This window comes from Pristiophorus japonicus, chromosome 14, assembly GCF_044704955.1.
Source record: "Pristiophorus japonicus isolate sPriJap1 chromosome 14, sPriJap1.hap1, whole genome shotgun sequence".
Classification (NCBI taxonomy): domain Eukaryota; kingdom Metazoa; phylum Chordata; class Chondrichthyes; family Pristiophoridae; genus Pristiophorus; species Pristiophorus japonicus.
Window position 1 is genome coordinate 89234228 of NC_091990.1, and position 21390 is coordinate 89255617.

Sequence of the window (21390 nt, forward strand, 5' to 3'; positions counted from 1 at the left end):
AGGCAATAAAGCAGGGTACTGGTGGGGGAAACGATAATCAGAATGTGACAGGAAGGGACAGGATGTATTAAAAGAGTGTATCAGAAAGTGGGGTCAAAGCAGGGAAAAATTGTAAAAAGAAAAAATTAAAAGCTCTTTATCGGAATGCACGCAACATTTGTAACTAGATGAGTTGACGGCACAAATAGATATAAATGGCTATGATCTGATACCCATTATAGAGACATGGTTGCAACATGACCAGGGCTGGGAACTGAATATTCAGGGGTATTTGACAATTTGGAAGGATAGACAGAAAGGAAAAGGAGGTGGAGTAGCTCTGTTAATTAAGGCTGAGATCAGTGCAGTCAAGAGAAATGATATTGGCTCAAAAGATCAAGATACAGAAAATTTGGGTGGAGATAAGAAATAACGAGAAGAAATCACTGGTGGGTGTAGTCTATAGGCCCCCTAACAGTAGCTACACTGTTGGAGAGTATAAATCAATAAATAATGGAGGCTTCTAAGAAAGGTACAGCAATAATCATGGGCAATTTTAATCTTCATATTGATTGGACAAATCAAATTGGCCAAGGTAGCCTTGAGGAAGAGTTCATAAGAGTGTATGCGGGATGATGTCCTTGAACAGTACGATGCGGAACAAACCAGGGAGCAGGCTTTCTTGGATCTGGTACTGTGTAATGAGACAGGACTAAGAAATGATCTCATAGTAAATGATTCTCTAGGAAAGAATGATCATAGCATAGTTGAATTTCAAAATTCAGTTGGGAGGGTGAGAAAATTGTATCTCAAACCAGTGTCTTGATCTTAAATAAAGGCGATTACAAAGGTATGAAGGCAGAGTTGGCTAAAGTGGACTGGGAAAATAGATTAAAGTGCAAGACGGTTGATAAACAGTGACAGACATTTAAGGATACTTCATAACTCTCAACAAAAATATATTCTAGTGAGAAGGAAAGACTTTAAGAGAAGGGAGAACCATCTGTGGCTAACTAAGGAAGTAAAGGATGGTATCAAATTGAAAACAATGGCAGACAAAGTGGCCAAGATTAGTGGGAGGCCAGAGGATTGGGAATTTTTTTAAACCAGCAAAGGTCAACTAAAAATATTATAAAGAGAGGGAAGATAGATTATGAGTAAACTAGCAAGAAATATAAAAACAGATAGTAAGAGCTTCTACAGGTATATAAAAAGGAAGAGAGTAGCTAAAGTAAATGTTGGTCCATTAGAGGATGAGATTGGGGAGTTTATAATGGGGAACAGGGAAATAGCTGAGACTTTGAACACATATTTTGTATTGGTCTTCATGGTAGAAGACACTAAAAATATCTCTAACAGATAATCAAGGGGCTATAGGGATAGAGGAACTTAAAACAATCACTATTACTAAAGAAAAAATACTCAGTAAAATAATGGGACTAAAAGTGGACAAGTTCCCTGGATCTGCATCCTAGGGTCTTAAAAGAAGTGACTGCAGAGATGATGGATGCAATGGTTGTACCAAAGTTCCCTGAATTCTGGAGAGGTCCCAGCGGATTGGAAAACCGCAAATGTAACACCCCTATTTAAAAAAGGAGGCAGACAGAAAGTAGGAAACTATAGACCAGTTATCTTAACATATAATGTTGGGAAAATGTTAGACTCCATTATTAAGGAAGCAGTAGCAGGACATTTGGTTATGCATAATATAGTCAAGCAGAGTCAGCATGGTTTTATGAAAGGGAAATCATGTTTGACAAATTTGCTGGAGTTCTTTGAGGATTTAATGAGCAAGGTGGATAAAGGGGAACCAGTAGATGTTGTGCATTTGGATTACCTGAAGCCATTCGATAAGGTGCCACATAAAAGGTTACTACACAAGAGCTCACGGGGTTGGAGATAATATATTAGCATGGATAGAGGATTGGATAACTAACAGAAAACAGTCAGGATAAATGGGACTAGTGCAGTGGCACAGGAATCAGTGCTGGGGCTTCAACTATTTACAATCTATATTAATGATTTGGATGAAGGGACAGAGGGTAATGTAGCCAAGTTTGCTGATTATACAAAGATGGCTGAGAAACCAAGTTGTGAGGACAGAAAAAAATCTGCAAAGGACTATTGACAGGCTAAATGAATGGGCAAACATTTGGCAGATGGAGTATAATGTGGGTAAGTGTGAGGTTATTCACTTTGGCAGCAATAATTTAAAAAACTAATTATTTAAATAGAGAAATTACAAAATGCTGCAATGCAGAAGGACCTGGGAGTCCTTGTACATGAAACAAAGTTAGTATGCAAGTACAGCAAGTAATTAGGAAGGCAAATGGAATGTTGGCCTTTATTGCAAGGGGGATGGAATATAAAAGCAGGAAAATCCTGCTACAATTGTACAGGGTATTGGTGAGGCCACACCTAGAATACTGCGTAGAGTTTTGGTCTCCTTATTTGAGGGAGGATATACTTGCATTGGAGGCAGTTCAGAGAAGGTTCACTAGGTTGATTCCGGAGATGAAGGGGTTGACTTATAAAGAAAGGATGAGCAGGTTGGGCCTAATACTCACTGGAGTTTAGAAGAATGAGGGGTGACCTTATTGAAACATAAAAGATTCTGAGGGGGCTCAACAAGGTAGACACAGTTCTTTCCCCTCATGGGGGAATCTAGAATTAGGGGGCATTGAGAATAAGGGATTGCCCATTTAGAACGGCGATAGAGGAGGAATTTCTTCTGAGAGTCGTAAATCTGTGTAATTCTCTGCCCCAGACAGCTGTGGCGGGTTGTTCATTGAATATATTTAAGGTGCAGATAGACAAATTTTTGAGCAATAAGAGTGTGAAGGGTTATGGGGAGCGGACAGGGAAGTGGTGCTGAGCCCAAGAGCAGATCAACCATGATCTTATTAAATAGGGGCCAAATGGCACTCTTATTTTCTTATATCAATTTATATGGGTGCTTTGGCTTGTGTAAGGGCTGGAAAAAGTCCTACCAGGCATCATAACAATGCTCCCACATTAGCATATTTTGATGAAGCTCCCCGGTCACTTCCTCCACACGGCCTATGAGAAATAAGCGTCATGTGTAAAAGGGGAAGAGACCCAGAGTTAGAGGTTACGATCACTGCAAACTGGTGCATGGGTGTTAAAGCCAAGAATATTTCCCTCAAGTCTTAGCTTGTTGAGTCTCTTTAGCTAATAGATCAACCATGTGTAACTGTCATTCTACATTTTACTATATTATTCTGTTAAGATGGATCTGTGTGCATGTAAGGCTGCAAAGTCTACCTTTTAAGTAAACTGAGGTTCAGGTCGATCAGTGTTTAATTGTTTAGTTACAGAACTTTACAGATTGTCATGAGATTGTCTGTTTGAAGATTAGGCCAGAAACACAGCATTTTAAGATTGCTTTGCATCGATAACGATCTGACATCTGGAGCATGACGTGCACCAACAGAATGTATTTAATATATTAATATATACCAGCAGAACTCCCTTGGCATTGCTGTTGGTGAAACAGGTGTTACACTTTTGCAAGGAGGGGATGCCGTGGTGCGAGACCAGGCAAAAGCTTCACATCTTCACTTCACGAATTTGGAAAGAAGTTTGTGCAAGTTTTCCTCCAGACACAAAATTGATCCCACCAGTAACATGAATTTCATTTGAAGTTTATGGAATCTTGTTGTGCAGAGATTGGCTGTTGCTTTTGTCGACAAAAATGACGACTCTGTAAAAGTAATGCACAGGATACAAAGTGCTCTGGGATATCCTGAGGACATAGAATGTTCTTTAATGTTTTCCTTACTGACTGTATAAATAACAATGTTCCCATCACTTATTTACATAATTAGATTGTTGCATGTTATAGGGGTAATGGTTTACCTTTACAGTCCATTTGTTTCGGTATAGGTATTATAGCGATGGCCAAGAAATAGATATAAAACTAGTGAATTAATTTGCATATTTTCTTCCTTACCAAATATTTATACAACCACTCCGTGTTGCTAAAACATTATTCCCAATTTTTTTTAATTTCGGGACTTCTTCAGAATGTTCCACCAAATGCTATGAATGCTGCAGTTCTTCCAGAATTTCTATTAAATAATATTCTCAGCTTAACACAAGCAAAAGTGGAGCTGGTGTAAATCATTTAGATATATTATAAAATCAGACAAATTTTAAAGTGCAATGCTGCATTTGTCACATACATAACATTTCATAATTCATAAACAGCAAATTAGCTACAAGAAATGTGTGTACATGCACAGGTATGCAGCATGCCAGAAATATACAATGGTCAAAATACATGCTAAATACAGAATTAAATTTTAATTCTGTATGTGCTAAATTAAAAATGCCTCTTGGATTATATTTACATTGGTATTTTCAAAGATGTTACTTAAAAAGTTGGATTTTCATCCCGAGTATACACTAGAGTGGAGGGGGGTGGAGAAAGAATTGACAAAAGTCACAGCTTGGTTATTTGACCATTTTTGGCTGTCAATCAAAATAATTCTAGTTGTTGGGATCTGTATGCATTGGGAATAAGTAGATTACTTGTTGAATCTCTTCAGCCGAGTGACATATCATGGAAGCTGTATGGACTTAAGCCCTGGGGAGACTCAAGGCACAGGGCTCAATGGAAAACATTTAGACAATTTAAAACACAAAATGCTATTGTGCAGACAAGTTGAGTAATGTTTTTTGTGATTTAATTAGACTTTTACAAAAAAAAAATATCAAGTTACAAATCTTATTTCCAGCAGTAAATGTTCAGTTTTACTGGAGGAAAAAAACATTTGAAAAGATTTTCAAATGATATATTCAGAGCAATATAATTGGCATCCTCATTTCTTGCATTAGTAGATTTTGCTGACTATTTCAGGCTTGATTTGGTCACATGTCCCTAGTACTCACATTGCATTTGTAGATTTCTTACTTCAGTTATGATTGGGTTAAATTTTATATTCATAAACAGCAAATTAGCTACAAGAAATGTGTGTACATGCACAGGTATGCAGCATGCCAGAAATATACAATGGTCAAAATACATGCCAAATATAGAATTACATTTTAATATTGTGTCAGTTTAAGATGTCAGAAAATCATTGTCTAGCTCCAAGTCCCAGTGACCTTTTAATCCCAAATTAAATTTCTCGTTTCATTGAAGTACTGCATAGTCCAATTCCATTTACCACGGATATCCAATTAATATTAAGTGTCAAACACTTTGAACCATCTCCACGGTGTCTACCCAAGTGTTAAAAAATGATTCATGTTTTTGATTGCCCAACAATCAAGAGCAAATTGTTTAATCTTCAAAAGGCAAAGGCTCCCTATAAACCCATCAACTCATGGTCTTTAGTTTTCTATACCTTTATGAAGAGTATGGAATAGAAACTCTATTCTGTAATGATATAAAAGTACCATTAAGAACTGTGTTTGCTGACCAAAGCTGCAAGTACTTCAGACTTATCCCTCTATTTAAAAACAATACAGACCAGTTTAAGCAGTGTTTGAATCTCTGATCTAATTTCTTATGTATTATTTTTACGATCAACAAATTTGACCAAATAGCTTTAGCCCGCATTATTTTCACCTTAAGAGACAACTAACCAGAATGGGCACTCCCAGTATTTTCTGATAAGCAATCTACTGCAGTTTGGGATTAATTGTTCAACCTGGTTGGGCAATCCATACACTCCAAGTAAAAAAAAAAGTCTTATGAATTGAAACTTGACTGCTTATGGGAACTCACTCTCCCCATCAACACAAGCACATAGTAGGCTGGGGGAGGCCAAACAAATGTGCTGCACTCTGCACCTTTGCCGAGGTTCCTCTAATATTAAAAAGTTCTAGGGGCTGGACACCAGAATTTCACCACATGAAGAACCTCAGGCACAAACCTGCATCCAATTAGGCTGTGGAACAGCACATTAATTCTCCAAGGTCTTTCAGATGAAACTGTCTGCCCCCTCAGGTGGATGTAAAAGATTCCCTGATACTATTTTGAAGAACAAGTGTCCTGGTCAATATTTATCACTCAAACAACATCATCAAAACATATTATCTAATCATATATCTTATTGCTGTTTATGGAACCTTGCTGTGTGCAAATTGGTTGCCTATTTTCCATACTTTATTACAATGACTACACTCAAAGTATTTCACTGGTTGGGATATGCTTTGGGTTGTACAGAGTTCATGAAAGCCACTACATAAGTACAAGTTCTTTACTGAATCACCATGCATTCCTCACTGGATTACTTTCTTAACCATTACTTTTGACTTTTTAAAGACAGCTTAAAATGGAACTGGATTTTCACAGACTCAGGTGGTCCTCAATCACATTTTACACATTTACTGATGCTTAGAAACTGCCTATTTTTAAACTGCTTTGACATTACAAATGGGAAGTGTAGTCACTGCCATCAGTCATGTCATTACAGAAGTAGAACTGTTAAAAATCACCGCCGGGCAACATAAAATAAAATAGGGGAATACTCCACCACATTGTGCCCAGGGAAAATCAGGGACAAAGCACTGGAACAAAAAAAATTACAAATTCAGATGCTGACCACTTTAATTGGAAATTAAATGTGAACAAATCAGTAGGGCACAATTGAACTCAACATACAATCTGCAACAATTAAAACAAAGAAAAAGATGAGGAAGTATCAAATAAGAACGTCTGACAGCATTCTGCAGTCCAAAAGAATATAACTAGAGTGTATCAAAATAGTGCGAGTAGAATGGAATATGTACCTAGCACCAACAGTAGTAAACTGTACACACACCGCTTGGAAAACTCAGCATACAGATTCACTGTCAGCTAGTACAAGTATTTACAGCAGTTTGAGCCAGTTGCATTATTTATCGTTTAATTTGAGTTCCATCCTTTATCCAGTATCCCACTTCCTAGATTATATATTTTTAAAAATCAGTATTGTTCAACATGACTATTGTTAGTGGCTGCATTTTGAGCAGAATCAGTAACCTGCACTTAAATCGCAAGAACAAAGGCACAGAAGCTAGTGCATTGGATATTCAAAGCTATACTTAGCTGAAGCCTTAACCAATGTAAATAGAATAAATGTTAAAAGGCATTTAGTGGGTAACATGTAAAACAATCTTCAAAAATGCTTCTAAAAAGGTAGATGTTACTGGAGATTGCCAAATATGAATTTTCATGCCAATGAACACCATGCCCTAGATCAACCAGGCATTCTGTAACCAGATGTACAGTTTAAAATACTGTTCATAAAAAGGCTCGTCTCCAGGATCATGTACCTTGAATCGGAGAGCCAGTAGTGGACGGCATTTGTAGATGCAAATGGGGAGGGGGAGGGGGGAGGAGGGGAAACTCAATGGGATTGGTTATAAATGCAAGCAGACAATCTATATTTTTATATATATCTATATATTTTAAGACTTCAAACAAAATACACAAAGAATTCTTGCGTTAAAACAAGATTTGAAGTTTGGGGATCATCATTCGAACACAATCACAGTTAACAATTGAAGCTTATTTGGGTCTGGACAGTTTGCACTAAGGAGACTGTTGTAGTAGCTCTAGAGCTCAGACTCAACCCGTCACAGGTTCGCCTTCTCAGTAGATATGGAGCGATCAGAAGGATGACGGGTGTAGGTTTTAATCACGGCCTGTAAAGGAACACATCCAATATAGATCATATTTTCTATTTATTTATTTATTTTTTAAGTACACACATGCATACACAACCTGGATGGGAAAGACCTTACTCATTGACAAAATAGAATATGACTGTCTCGTGCAGTACCTGAACGATCTTAAATCTCCGAGTTTTGAGGTGTCAAAAATTCACAATTTTCAGAGCTCCAGTCTGGGTCCCATTCTCTGAAATTCCCTTCCTACCTCTCTCTCCTCCTTTAAAAAACTCTTCGGTCCTCCCTCCTAATGTCTCACTTCCTGGCTCGCAGTCAATGTTCCTTCCGTCTATTTGAAGCGTTTCTGGACGTGCTTTATAAATATGATATATAGCTGCAAGTTCTTGTCAGTAGAACCATATAGAAAGGAATTTTTCCCCACACTTTTCCTCCATTGAAAAGAAAACTACTGCATTGCCCTTGGTAGCTCAGTTGATAAATTCACTGCCTAGTACAGTTTTGGTCTCCTAACCTGAGGAAGGACATTCTTGCTATTGAGGGAGTGCAGCGAAGGTTCACCAGACTGATTCCCGGGATGGCGGGACTGACCTATCAAGAAAGACTGGATCAACTGGGCTTGTATTCACTGGAGTTCAGAAGAATGAGAGGGGACCTCATAGAAGCATATAAAATTCTGACGGGGTTAGACAGGTTAGATGCAGGAAGAATGTTCCCAATGTTGGGGAAGTCCAGAACCAGAGGTCACAGTCTAAGGATAAGGGGTAAGCCATTTAGGACCGAGATGCGGAGGAACTTCTTCACCCAGAGAGTGGTGAACCTGTGGAATTCTCTACCACAGAAAGTTGTTGAGGCCAATTCACTAAATATATTCAAAAAGGAGTTAGATGAGGTCCTTACTGCTAGGGGGATCAAGGGGTATGGCGAGAAAGCAGGAATGGGGTACTGAAGTTGAATGTTCAGCCATGAACTCATTGAATGGCGGTGCAGGCTAGAAGGGCCGAATGGCCTACTCCTGCACCTATTTTCTATGTTTCTATGTTTCTAGTGCTGCACTAAACTACAAACAGGAGGTCCAGGTTCAATTCCCAGCCTATGCAGAGTTGGTAGGTTTCGGCCAGAGCACAGTAGTATGGTTATGGGTACAATAGCCTTCTGGTTACAGTGCTGGACTAGCGATTCAGAGGTTGAGCACTTAAATCCCACCATGGCAAGTTGTGAAATTGAATTGAATAAATCCAATAAAGGGGTCGGCCATTTAGGACTGAGATGAGGAGAGGGAGTGGTGAATCTCTGGAATTCTCTACCCCCAGAGGGCAGTGGAGGCTCAGCCTTCGAGTATATTCAATATAGAGTTCGATAGATTTTTTGGATATTAAGGGAATCAAGGGATATGGGGATAGTGCAGGAAAGTGGAGTTGAGGTAGAGGGTCAGCCATGATCTAACTGAAATGCGGAGCAGGCTCAAGGGGCCGAATGGCCTATTCCTGCTCCAAATTCTTATGTTCTTATTAGCCCATGGGGCTGGCAGAGTGACTGAAAGCTGCCAGTTAGAAAAACCCACCTGGTGCTTCGGGGATGGTAACCTGCCACTCCAACCAGTAGGGCCTACATGTGACTAGTTCCACAATATGTGGTAGACTCAACGCCTTCAAATAAGGATGGGCAATAAATATTGCCTTGCCAGTATTGCTCACATCTCAAGAACAAACTAAAAAAATAGAATCAGTGCCACACAACTGCCTGTGCCTGTGGAACCATATTCCGACAAGTCTAAACATCTTGGATGGGAGAAGAAGAAAGAAAAAAGAGCAATTAGAGGCAAGTCATTCAAGGTGATATTTACATTAGGAGTTGGATATCCTACCCAAAGAGATAAGAACTAGAATATTGAACATGGGATCAATAGCCACATCAGCAATATTTTGAAAGACTATTAAGAAAAATCATCTTTTCTTGGTCAGCTTGAATTGAGCTCCGATCTTACGACCATTATGGAATCAGGTAGTTTGTGAATAGACCAGGAGCAGTTTAATAAATAGACCATCAAGATACAAAAGAGACACACAAGTACGATTAAGATCAAAGCCGAGTAAAAGGATCAAAGCGTATTAATTACCTTCTGAGGGCATCGAGAATTGTACACCTCCAACATCGAACAGACTTGAGCGCCATAGTCAGGATGAACTTTGGTTAACAGCTGGGCCTGGAATGGCAATGACTAGAATCAGGAATACATACTTGTACTTGAGCATTAGCATTCCATGGAACACCAGCCCTCCCCACAACATCTTTCTGAATTTCTCCTTGATGTTCTCCATGCTACAGACCTTTCCCAGAGAGGTCAGACCACATTCCAGCTCTCAGGTCCCTGCCAATACGTTAACCCAAGATAACAGAGCCTGGCCCTTAGTGATTCTTCCGACAAACCACCTTCCTGCGAAGAAGCAACTGGTTTCCACTAGACTTCTCCCCACAATGAAGCCTCAAAGAAATGGCAGACCAATTGAACCAATACTTCGGTTCTGCTTCACAAAGAAAGACACAAATAACCTTCCGAATGTACTAGAGGACAGTGGATCTAGTGAGAAGGAGGAACTGAAGGATATCCTTATTAGGCGGGAAATTGATGGGATTGAAGGCCGATAAATCCCCGGGGCCTGATTACTCTGGGATGCAGACTCTTAAGGAAGTGGCCCTAGAAATAGTGCATGCATTGGTGATCATTTTCCAACAGTCTATCAACTCTGGATCATTTCCTATGGACTGGAGAGTAGCTAATGTAACACCACTTTTTAAAAAAGGAAAAGAGAAAACAGGTAATTATAGACCGGTTAGCCTGACATCAGTAGTGGGGAAAATGTTGGAATCAATCATTAAGGATGAAATAGCAGCGCATTTGGAAAGCAGTGACAGGATCGGTCCAAGTCAGCATGGATTTATGAAAGGGAAATCATGCTTGACGAATCTGGGATTTTTTTGAGGATGTAACTAGCAGAGTGGATAAGGGAGAACCAGTGGATGTGGTGTATTTGGACTTTCAAAAGGCTTTTGACAAGGTTCCGCACAAGAGATTGGTGTGCAAAATCAAAACGCATGGTATTGGGGGTAATGTACTGACATGGATGAGAACTGGTTGGCTGACAGGAAGCAGAGAGTAGGGATAAAGGGGTCTTTTTCAGAATGGCAGGCAGTGACTAGTGGATTGCCGCAGGGCTCAGTGCTGGGACCCCAGCTCTTTACAATAGACATTAACGATTTAGATGAAGGAATTGAGTGTAATATCTCCAAGTTTGCAGATGACACTAAACTGGGTGGCGGTGTGAGCTGTGAGGAGGACGCCAAGAAGCTGCAGGGTGACTTGGACAGGTTAGACGAGTGGGCAAATGCATGGCAGATGCAGTATAATGTGGATAAATGCGAGGTTATCCATTTTGGGAGCAAAAACACAAAGGCAGATTATCTGAATGGCGGCAGATTAGGAAAAGGGGAGGCGCAACGAGATCTGGGTGTCATGGCTCATCAGTCACTGATAGTGGGCATGCAGGTACAGCAGGCGGTGAAGGCGGCAAATGGTATGTTGGCCTTCATAGCTAGGGGATTTGAGTATAGGTGCAGGGAGGTCTTACTGCAGTCGTACAGGCCTTAGTGAGGCCTCACCTGGAATATTGTGTTCAGTTTTGGTCTCCTAATCTGAGGAAGGACATTCTTGCTATTGAGCGAGTGCAGCGAAGGTTCACCAGACTGATTCCAGGGGTGGCTGGACTGTCATATGAGGAGAGACTGGATCAACTGGGCCTTTATTCACTGGAGCTTAGAAGGATGAGAGGGGATCTCATAGAAACGTATAAGATTCTGATGGGACTGGACAGGTTAGATGTGGGAAGAATGTTCCCGATGTTGGGGAAGTCCAGAACCAGGGGACATAGTCTTAGGATAAGGGGTAGGCCATTTTGGACTGAGATGAGCAGAAACTTCTTGAGTTGTTAACCTGTGGAATTCGCTGCCGCAGAGAGTTGTTGATGCCAGTTCATTGGATATATTCAAGAGGGAGTTAGATATGGCCGTTATGGCTAAGGGGATCAAGGGGTATGGAGAGAAAGCAGGAAAGGGGTACTGAGGGAATGATCAGCCATGATCTTATTGAATGGCGGTGCAGGCTCAAAGTGCCGAATGGCCTACTCCTTCACCTATTTTCTATGTTTCGATGTTTCGAGATCAGGAAGTCACCGTGTGGCAGAATAGAAGGGACAAGCTTGACGTCCAGCAGATTTGAACTTCAATACTCTTCCCTCTGCATACTTATCAGCTCTGGGGGTTGGGGCAGGAGAAATATTTGTAAACTGTAGTCCTGTCCATCTGTTAAATAGAAGCTGGTAAGTTTAACAACCTAAACAAATAAAAAGAAAACCATGCAGTTTTTGTTGGCCAGGGGAAAAAGCTGGAGGAAATTCCACAGATAACAATCTAATCGTTCTAATGCAGAGCTCCAGAAATTGTTGGAATCCCTCGACTCCTTTTCAGAACCTTTCAACTCAGCATGCAAGCAGAAATAATGCCAGCATCAAAAAAAATTAGCTCGAGTCTGATTCATGTAACTACTGCTGTCCATGAAGGGGTAGAGATTATAGGTTTCCTCCCCAAACCCCCTCTAGTTCTAAGTTATTTAAAGCAGAGCAAGTTTCAAATACGTGATTAGGCCAGGCCCTGCCTGAGTGCTAGAAGTGTGCAGTTAGTATTAGAACATTGACCCAATGCTAACTTCTGATGCTAGTGGTGGTGTTACCTTATTGTCCAAAAATCTGTCTCGGTGCTGCTGCAATATTACTACTGGCCCACTTCTGCTACAGTGTTAGTACCACCACATCGAGCCAATGCCCATTTCTCTCAATGGTGGTGGTGTGGTGTCAGTACCAGCACACTGCCCCAATGCCCATTCCTCCATGAAGGTGGCACTACAGTATCAGAACACAACCATCGTATCAGCAAGCTGCCTTCTTTCCCTGACATGCCCTACAGAGAAATCTACATTTTAGCAGGGGTATTTAGGGCTGAGCAAAGCAAAGAATTATACCTCCTTGGGCCAGAGGAAAAGAAATTGTGTACATTAATGGAAAGCTAGTAGAAAGGTGATTGTGTGTGCGCGCACGTGTACTGCACTTTTGGTAGATTTTGGATTAAACTTGTAATTTAGTTTAATGTTTGTCCCGGTTGAAACACTCAGCCAAAGAGCCTAGGATTTTGATCTAGTTTGGTGTAGCTGGAAATCCACACAGCATACACTAGTTACCTATATGGAGTTTTGCAGCATATATGAAATTTGATGGTATTTATTTTCTCTTCTCTGACAACTGACAGAAGCTAAGAAGCATCTTCTCCAGTGTTCAACTTACCATTCTGTTCTGAATGAAAATCTGAGCATCCTTGAGCTGACTTGCAAGGTTTTCACACAGCCTCAGACGCTCGTCTGCATTCAGTACATTCTGATAAAATGCAGTTACCTAGAGTAAAATCCCATGAAAATTCAAAATCATTGTAAATAGTGCTTTTACAACATATTTCTGGAAAATCACACTGAAATACCAACAGGTGTTCAATAAGAAATGAAGGAGGACAGACAATAGGTCGTGACTTCCAATTTTGCAGTGGCTTAATGGACTAATTGGATGGCGCTTTCAAAAAGCCAGAACAGCGACGATGGACTGAATGGTTCCCTTCCGTGCTGTACAATTCTATGATTCTAATGAATTGGACAGTGTGGCACCAAGTGTTATCAATTGGGAAGGGTACACTTTTAAACCTTGGTCTGTTCCAAGTGTGATTGGGTGACAACAGGAACAGATGCTTGGCCTCAGCATCCTTGGGAGGGTAAAAAAAGCAACAGAGTTCACACTTCTAACTGGCAAAACGCATGTATGGACAGACATCTGGATCAGTCACAGCTGTGACTGCCTGAAAAACTTCATTACCAAAACTCATACACGAAGAGTGACCAGTTGTGTTAGCAACATCTGTGAGGATTGCTCACATGGTCATTTTCTGATCAATTCCTGTGCACATATAGATGAGGAATGTTAGAATGGCAAATGGATCTCCTGGTCAGTCTGCCAACATCATTGACTCTCTGGATTCTGGAGAGGTCCCAGCGGATTGGAAAACCACAAATGTAACACCCCTATTTAAAAAAGGAGGGAGACAGAAAGCAAGAAACTATAGACCAGTTAGCCTAACATGTCATTGGGAAAATGCTGGAGTCCATTATTAAGGAAGTAGTAGCGGGACAACTTAGAAAATCATATTAGTCAATCAGAGTCAGCATGTTTAATGAAAGGGAAATAATGTTTTGACAAATTTTCTAGGTTCTTTGTGGATGTAACGAGCAGGGTGGATAAGGGGGAACCAGTAAATGTGTTTATTTGGATTTCCAGAAGGCATTCGATAAGGTGCCACATAAAAGGTTACTGCACAAGAGCTCACGGGGTTGAGGGTAATATATTATAGCATGGATAGAGGATTGGCTAACGAACAGAAAACAAAGTTGAGATAAATGGACCATTTTCAGGTTGGCAAACGATAACGAGTGGTGTGCCACAGCTTCAACTATTTACAATCTATATTAAGGACTTGGATGAAGGGATAGAGTGTAATGTCGTCAAATTTGCTGATAAAGATAGGTGGGAAAGCAAGTTGTGAGGAGGTCGCAAAGAAATATAGATAGGCTAAGTGAGTGGGCATAAATTTGACAGATGGAGAATAATGTGGGAAAATGTGAGGTTATCCACTTTGGTAGGAAAAATAAAAAAGCTAATTATTTAAAAATGGGAGAGATTACAAAATGCTGTGTTAGAGGGATCTGGGGGTCCTTGTACATGAAACACAAAAAGTTAGTATGCAGGTACAGCAAATTAGAAAAGTAAATGGGATATTGGACTTTACTGCAAGGGAGATAGAGTATAAAAGTAGGGAAGTCTTGCTACAACTGTACAGGGCGTTGGTGAGACCACACTTGGAGTACTGCGTACAGTTTTGGTCTCCTTAAAAGGAGGGATAATATTTGCAATGGAGGCAGTTCAGAGAAGGTTCACGAGGTTGATTCCCGAGATGAAGGGGTCGCCTTATGAAGAAAGGTTGAGAGGATGTTTTGAGAAGGGGACGGAACAGGAAAAATTCAAAATAAAAACAGCAAAGCATTGCCAATATTAGCTATATAAATGGAAACTATAGCTAAATTAAACTATCAGATCATTTAACGTGGATGACAGGTCAGAAACCCAAATCCCCATTGCACCACAGCCAAGAGCCATAAGACTACCTCCTGGTGATGACTAGCACTGCTGTAGCAAGACGTACATTGATTAAGTGCCTTATTATGTCTCTTGGAAATATCTCAAAGTACACAATGTAGAATGAATCTGTAGTAGCATGGATAGAGGATTAACGGAGAGAAAACAGTAGTGATAAACGGGTCATTCTCTGGTTGGCAGGCTGTAACTCGTGGGGTGCTGCAAGGAACAGTGCTTGCGCCTCAGCTATTTACAATCTGTATTAATGACTTTGATGAAGGGACTGAATACGCTAGGTGGAAAAGTAAGATGTGAGGAGGACACAAAGCCTGTAAAGAGATATAGACAGGTTAAGTGAGTAGGCAAGGTGGCAGATGGAGTATAGTGGGGAAATGTGAGGTTATTCACTTTGATAGGAAAAATAGAAAAACAGAATATTGTTTGAATGGTGAAAAACTATTAAATGTTGGTGTTGAGAGATTTAGGTGTCCTCGTACAGGAAACACACAGTTAACATGCAGCTACAGCAAGCAATTAGGAAGGCAAATGGCATATTGGCCTTCAATACAAGGGGTTTGGAGTACAAGAGTAAGGAAGACTTACTACAATTGTACAGGGCTTTGGTGAGACCATACCTAGAGTGCTACATGCACAGTTTTGGTCTCTTTATCTGAGAAAGGACATTACATGCCTTAGGAGCAGTGCATCAAGGGTTCACTAGTTTGATCCCTTGAATGAGAGGGTTGTCCTATCAAGAGAGATTGAGCTGATTGGGCATATACTCTGGAGTTTAGAAGAATGGGAGGTGATTTCACTGAAACATACATGATTCTGAGGGGGATTGACAGGATAGATGCTGAGAGTTGCTTCCCCTAGTTGCAGAGTCTAGAACTAGGGGGCAGAGTCTCAGGATAAGGGGTCGGCCATTTAAGACCAAAATGAGTTGGAGGTTAGGGGTAATATATTAGCATGGCTAGAGTATTGGCTAGCTAACAGAAAACAGAGTTGGGATAAATGGGTAATTTTCAGGTTGGCAAACTGCAATTAGTGGAGTGCCACAGGAATCAGTGCTGAGGCCTCAACTATTTACAGTCTATATTAATGATTTGGATGAAGGGACAGAGTGTAATGTAGCCAAATTTGCTGATGATACAAAGATAGGTGGGAAAGCAAGTTGTGTGGAACACGCAAAGAATCTGCAAAGGGACATAGATAGGCTAAGTGAGTAGGCAAAAATTTGGCAGATGGAGTACAATGTGGTAAAATGTTATCCACTTTGGTAGGAAAAATTAAAAAAATTATTTAAACGGGGTACGATTACAAAATGCTGAGGTTCAGAGGGATCCGAGATCCTTGTACATGAATCACAGTTAGTATGCAGGTACAGCAAATAATCAGGAAGGCAAATGGAATGTTGGCCTTTATTGAAAGGGGGATGGAGTATAAAAGTAGGGAAATCCTGCTACAACTGTACAGAGTATTGGCGAGACCACACCTGGAGTACTGCATACAGTTTTGGTCTCCTTATTTAAGGAGGGATATACAGGTTGAACTTCTAATTCGGCACCCTCAGGACCTGGCCTGTGCCAGACAAGAGAATTTGTCGGACCACGGGAAGTCACGCCGACCCCAAAATTAAGTCCCACTTTCAGCAAAGTTTTAGAATTGCTTCCTACAAAAGCTATTTTTGCTAATCTGTAGTACCATGGGCTGTGTACCTTGTATATCGGCCGCATTGGGGCTATTTTGATGTAAATAGGACTGATCTAGGGATTGTGCTTGCAGGTTGGAAGTGAGCTTTGCCGACGGGTTGCACGGCGAGAGGGGCTACTGTCTGATGTAAGGAGCCCCGTTGTTGAGCGCGGAGGCCGAAGGAGCCTATGCTGAAGCTGAGATAGTGTACATGTAGTGCGGCTCCATCACCCCACCGCTGGTCAGTAAGGGAGACGCGGGCAGTGAGCCGTCGGCATGGTTGGGGTAGTCTCCGACCGAAGATCCTGTACAGCTTCCCATATAGTGACCATTGTTGGCAGAGAGGCGAGAGACAGAATGTCCCGGTAAATCCATCTCCTCAACTGGGAAATGTCTTCCAGCCTTGGTAGGAGCCTCAGAAAAAGGGGAAGTGGCTCTGGAGGAACTGGTAGATCTCGCTGAGAATCAGCCGCTTGGTAGGAGAGCTCTGGATAGCCATTACAATCAGGGCCATGTAGGAATACGGCAGCTTCTCCAGGCGCCATATGACAGCGTTTGTTTTCTTAGTTTTGGTATTGGAGGTGGCTGACAGAGGTCTGACAACGACACCCAGTCAAGCCCTCACCTCCTCCTGCGCTCTCTGGTGTCTCGTTCCGTCCCGATGGGAACCCGTGGCTCCTCCTGATCCCAACCCCATTTTCAGGCGTGAAGGCTGTGTAGCAGTTCCCATGGACATGGGGAAATCATTCGCCAATTTAATGTATATAAAGGATTTTCATCCGACCTCCAAGTCCAACATCAAGAAGGTGAGCGGCAGCTCGGGGCGGATATTGTTGGGAGGGGCAGCAAAGATGTCACTGGGCCCTCGGGCTGCCTGCCTGCTTACAGGACAGACCGTGGGTTGGGACCTCTCGCCGGGAATGATGCTAGACCAGGGAGGTTGCCGGACAAGAGTGCCGGATGAGAGGGGTTCAACCTGTACTTGCATTGGAGGCAGTTCAGAGAAGGTTCACGAGGTTGATTCCTGAGATGAAGGGGTTGTCTTATGAAGAAAGTTGAGCCTATACACATTGGAGTTTAGAAGAATGAGGGGTGATCTGACTGAAATGTACAAGATTCTAAGGGTGATTGACTGGGTGGATTCAGAGAGGATGTTTCTCCTCCTGGAGAATCTAGAACTAGGGGGCATAGTTTCAGAATAAGGGGTCGCCCATTTAAAACTGAAACGGAGGAAGAATTTCTTCTCAGGTCGTTGAATATATTTAAGGTGGAGATACAAGTTTTTGAACGATAAGGGAGTCAAGGGTTATGGGGAGCGGGCAGGGAAATGGAGTTGAAGCCAAGATCAGATCAGCCATGATCTTATTCAATAGCAGAGCAGGCTCGAGTGGCCAAATGGCGAACTGCTCCTACTTATGTTCTCCCTGCCCTTCCACCCAACCAAGTTAGTGTGCCAGTTACAATTTGGCAACAATGCAAAGGCATGCACCCTATTCTAAATACTGCAAGACTTTAAAATCAGCATAAAACTATATTCCTCTCCACCCCCATTGCAAGCTTCTGGCTGTGTTCCTGCACATTTACAAAAAGCATCTTAATGCAAATATGCTATGACCCAGCATCATAAGGAACCACTTGTGTCCACACTCGCACTCAAAGCCTTAGTACACCAGCATACGATCAACACTCAATGTCTAGTGCCAGGTTTGCTGAGCATGAGCTGTTTGGGAGGGTTTAAACTAGCTTGGCAGGGGGATGGGAACCCGAGAATAGATTCAGTAGGGAGGGGAGTAAAGCTGGAATTAGAAAGCAGAAATGTAGAAAGAAAGAGAGTGTGAAGGAGAAGAAACAAGCAGGAAAAAAAAACATTTAAAAGCTCTAAATGCACGTAGCATTCATAACAAAATAGATGAGTTGACGGCACAAATAGATACAAATGGGTATGATCTGATAGCCATTACAGAGACGTGGCTGCAAGGTGACCAGGACTGGGAGCTAAATATTCAGGAGTATTTGACAATTCGGAAGGACAGAAAGGAAAAGGAGGTGGGGTAGCACTGTTAATAAAGGATGGGATCAGTGCATTAGAGAAACGATATTGGCTCAGAGGATCAAGATGTTGAATCAGTTTGGGTGGAGATAAGGAATAATAAGGGAAAAGTCACTGGTGGGCATAGGCAATAGGCCTCTAACAGTAGCTACACTGTGGGACGGAGTATAAATCAAGAAATAATGGAGGCTTGTAATAAAGGAAAGTCAATAATCATGGGTGATTTTAACCTTCATATTTATTGCACAAAGCAAATTGGCCAAGGTAGCCTTGAGGAAGAGTTGAGTGTGTATATCTGGGATAGTTTCCTTGACCAGTAACATTGCGGAACCAACCAGGGAGCAGGCTATCTTAGATCTAGTAACTGTGTAATGAGGCAGGATTAATAAATGATCTCGTAGTAAAGATCTTCTACAAATGAGTGACCATAAATGGTTGAATTTCAAATTCAGTTAGAGTGTGAGAAAGTTGGCTCTCAAATCAGGATCCCAAGCTTAAATAAAGGAGACTACAAAGGTATGAAGGCAGAGTTGGCTAAAGTGGACTGGGAAAATAGACTAGACTAAAGTATGGGACGGTTGATGAGCAGTGGCAGACATTTAAGGAGATATTTCATAACTCACACTAAAAATATATCACAATGAGAAGGAAAGACTTAAGAGAAGGGATAACCACCCGTGGCTAGCTAAGGAAATAAGGGATGGTATCAAATTGAAAACAAAGGCATACAAATGTGGCCAAGACTAGTGGGAGGCCAGAGGATTGGGAATTTTTTTTAAGCCAGCAGAGAACGACTAAAAAAATGATTAACAGAGGGAAGATAGATGATGAAAGTAAACTAGCACAAAATATAAAAACAGAAAGTAAGAATTTCTACAGGTACATAAAAAAAATTAAAAAAAAGAGTGGCTAAAGTAAATGTTGGTCCCCTGGAGGATGAGGCTGGGGAATTAATAATGGAGAACAGGGAAATGGCAGAGATGTTGAACAAATATTTTGTATCGGTCTTCACGGTAGAAGACACTAAAAACATCCCAATGGTGGATAATCAAGGGGCTATAGGTCGGGAGGAACTTAATACAATCACCATCACTAATGAAGTAGGACTATACAAAATAATGGGACTAAAGGCAGACAAGTCCTCTGGACCTGATGGCTTACATCCTAGGGTCTTAAAGAAGTGGCTGCAGAGATAGTGGATGCATTGGTTGTAATCTACCAAAATTCCCTGGATTCTGGGGCGGTCCCAGCAGACTGGAAAACTGCAAATGTAATGCCCCTGTTTAAAAAAGGCAGACAAAAAGCAGGAAACTATAGACCAGTTAGCCTAACATCTGTCATTGGGAAAATACTGAAGTCCATTATTAAGGAAGCAGTAGCGGGACATTTGGTAAAGCATGATTCAATCAAGCAGAGTAAGCATGGTTTTATGAAAGGGAAATCACGTTTGACAAATTTGATGGAGCTCTTGGAGGATGTAACGAACAGGGTGGATAAGGAGGAACCAGTGGATGTGGTGTATTTGGATTTCTAGAAGGCATTCAAATAAGGTGCCACATAAGAGGTTACTGCACAAGATAAAAGCTCACAGGGGTTGGGGTAATATATTAGAAGATTGGCGAACTAACAGAAAACAGAGTCGGCATAAATGGGTCATTTTCCGGTTAGCAAACAGTGACTAGTGGGGTGCCGCAGGGATCGGTGTTGGGTCCTCAACTATTTACAATCTATATTAATAACTTGGATGAAGGGACCAAGTATAATGTTGCCAAGTTTGATGATACTAAGATGGGTGGGAAAGCAAATTGTGAGGAGGACAAAAAATCTGCAATGGGATATAGACAGGCTAAGTGAGTGGGCAAAAATTTGGCAGATGGAGTATAATGTGGGAAAATGTGAGGTTATTCACTTAGGCAGAAATAATAGAAAAGCAAATTATAATTTAAATGGAGAAAAATTGCAAAGTGCTGCAGTACAGAGACCCGGGGGTCCTTGTGATTGAAACACAAAATATTAGTATGCAGGTACAGCAAGTAAGCAGGAAGGCAAATGGAATGTTGGCCTTTATTGCAAGGGGGAGAGACTATAAAAGCAAAGAAGTCCTGCTTCAACGTATTAGTGAGGCCACACCTGGAGTACTGCGTACTTCCATATTTAAGGAAGGATATATTTGCATTGGAGGCAGTTCAGAGAAGGTTCACTAGGTTGATTCCGGAAATGATACTTAAAGGGTTGATTGTGGATAGGTAATGGCAGACATTTATAGATTACATGGATGAACTTCAACAATTATACATCCCTGTCTGGAGTAAAAATAAAAAAGGGGAAGGTAACTCAACCATGGCTAACAAGGGAAATCAGGGATAGTGTTAAATCCAAGGAACAGGCATATAAATTGACCAGAAAAAGCAGCAAGCCTGAGGACTGGGAAAAATTTAGAATTCAGCAGAGGAGGACAAAGGGTCAAATAAGGAGGGGGAGAATAAAGTATGAGAGGAAGCTTGTAGGGAACATAAAAACTGACTGCAAAAGCTTTTATAGATATGTGAAGAGAAAAAGATTAGTGAAGACCAACATAGATCCTTTGCAGTCAGAATCAAGTGAATTTATAATGAGGAACAAAGAAATGGCAGACCAATTGACAAATACTTTGGATCTGTCTTCACTAAGGAAGACACAAATAACCTTCCGGAAATACTAGGGGTTCGCGGGTCTAGCGAAAAGGAGGAACTGAAGGAAATCCTT

At 41.2% G+C, this 21390-nt stretch overlaps 1 protein-coding gene across 1 annotated transcript in view; it reads right to left on the reverse strand.

Moving 5' to 3' along the window:
• Positions 1-6534: 6534 nt before the first annotated feature.
• cat (catalase) overlaps positions 6535-21390 on the reverse strand; it is a 67454-nt gene continuing 52598 nt past the window's right edge. Inside the window, exons 11-13 of the mRNA XM_070899355.1 lie at positions 13014-13121; positions 9740-9826; positions 6535-7638 (exon numbers count right to left, since the gene is read on the reverse strand). Coding sequence (XP_070755456.1) covers positions 7570-7638; positions 9740-9826; positions 13014-13121 — 264 coding nt within the window. The 3' untranslated portion in view covers positions 6535-7569. The remainder of the gene's footprint in view (positions 7639-9739; positions 9827-13013; positions 13122-21390) is intronic.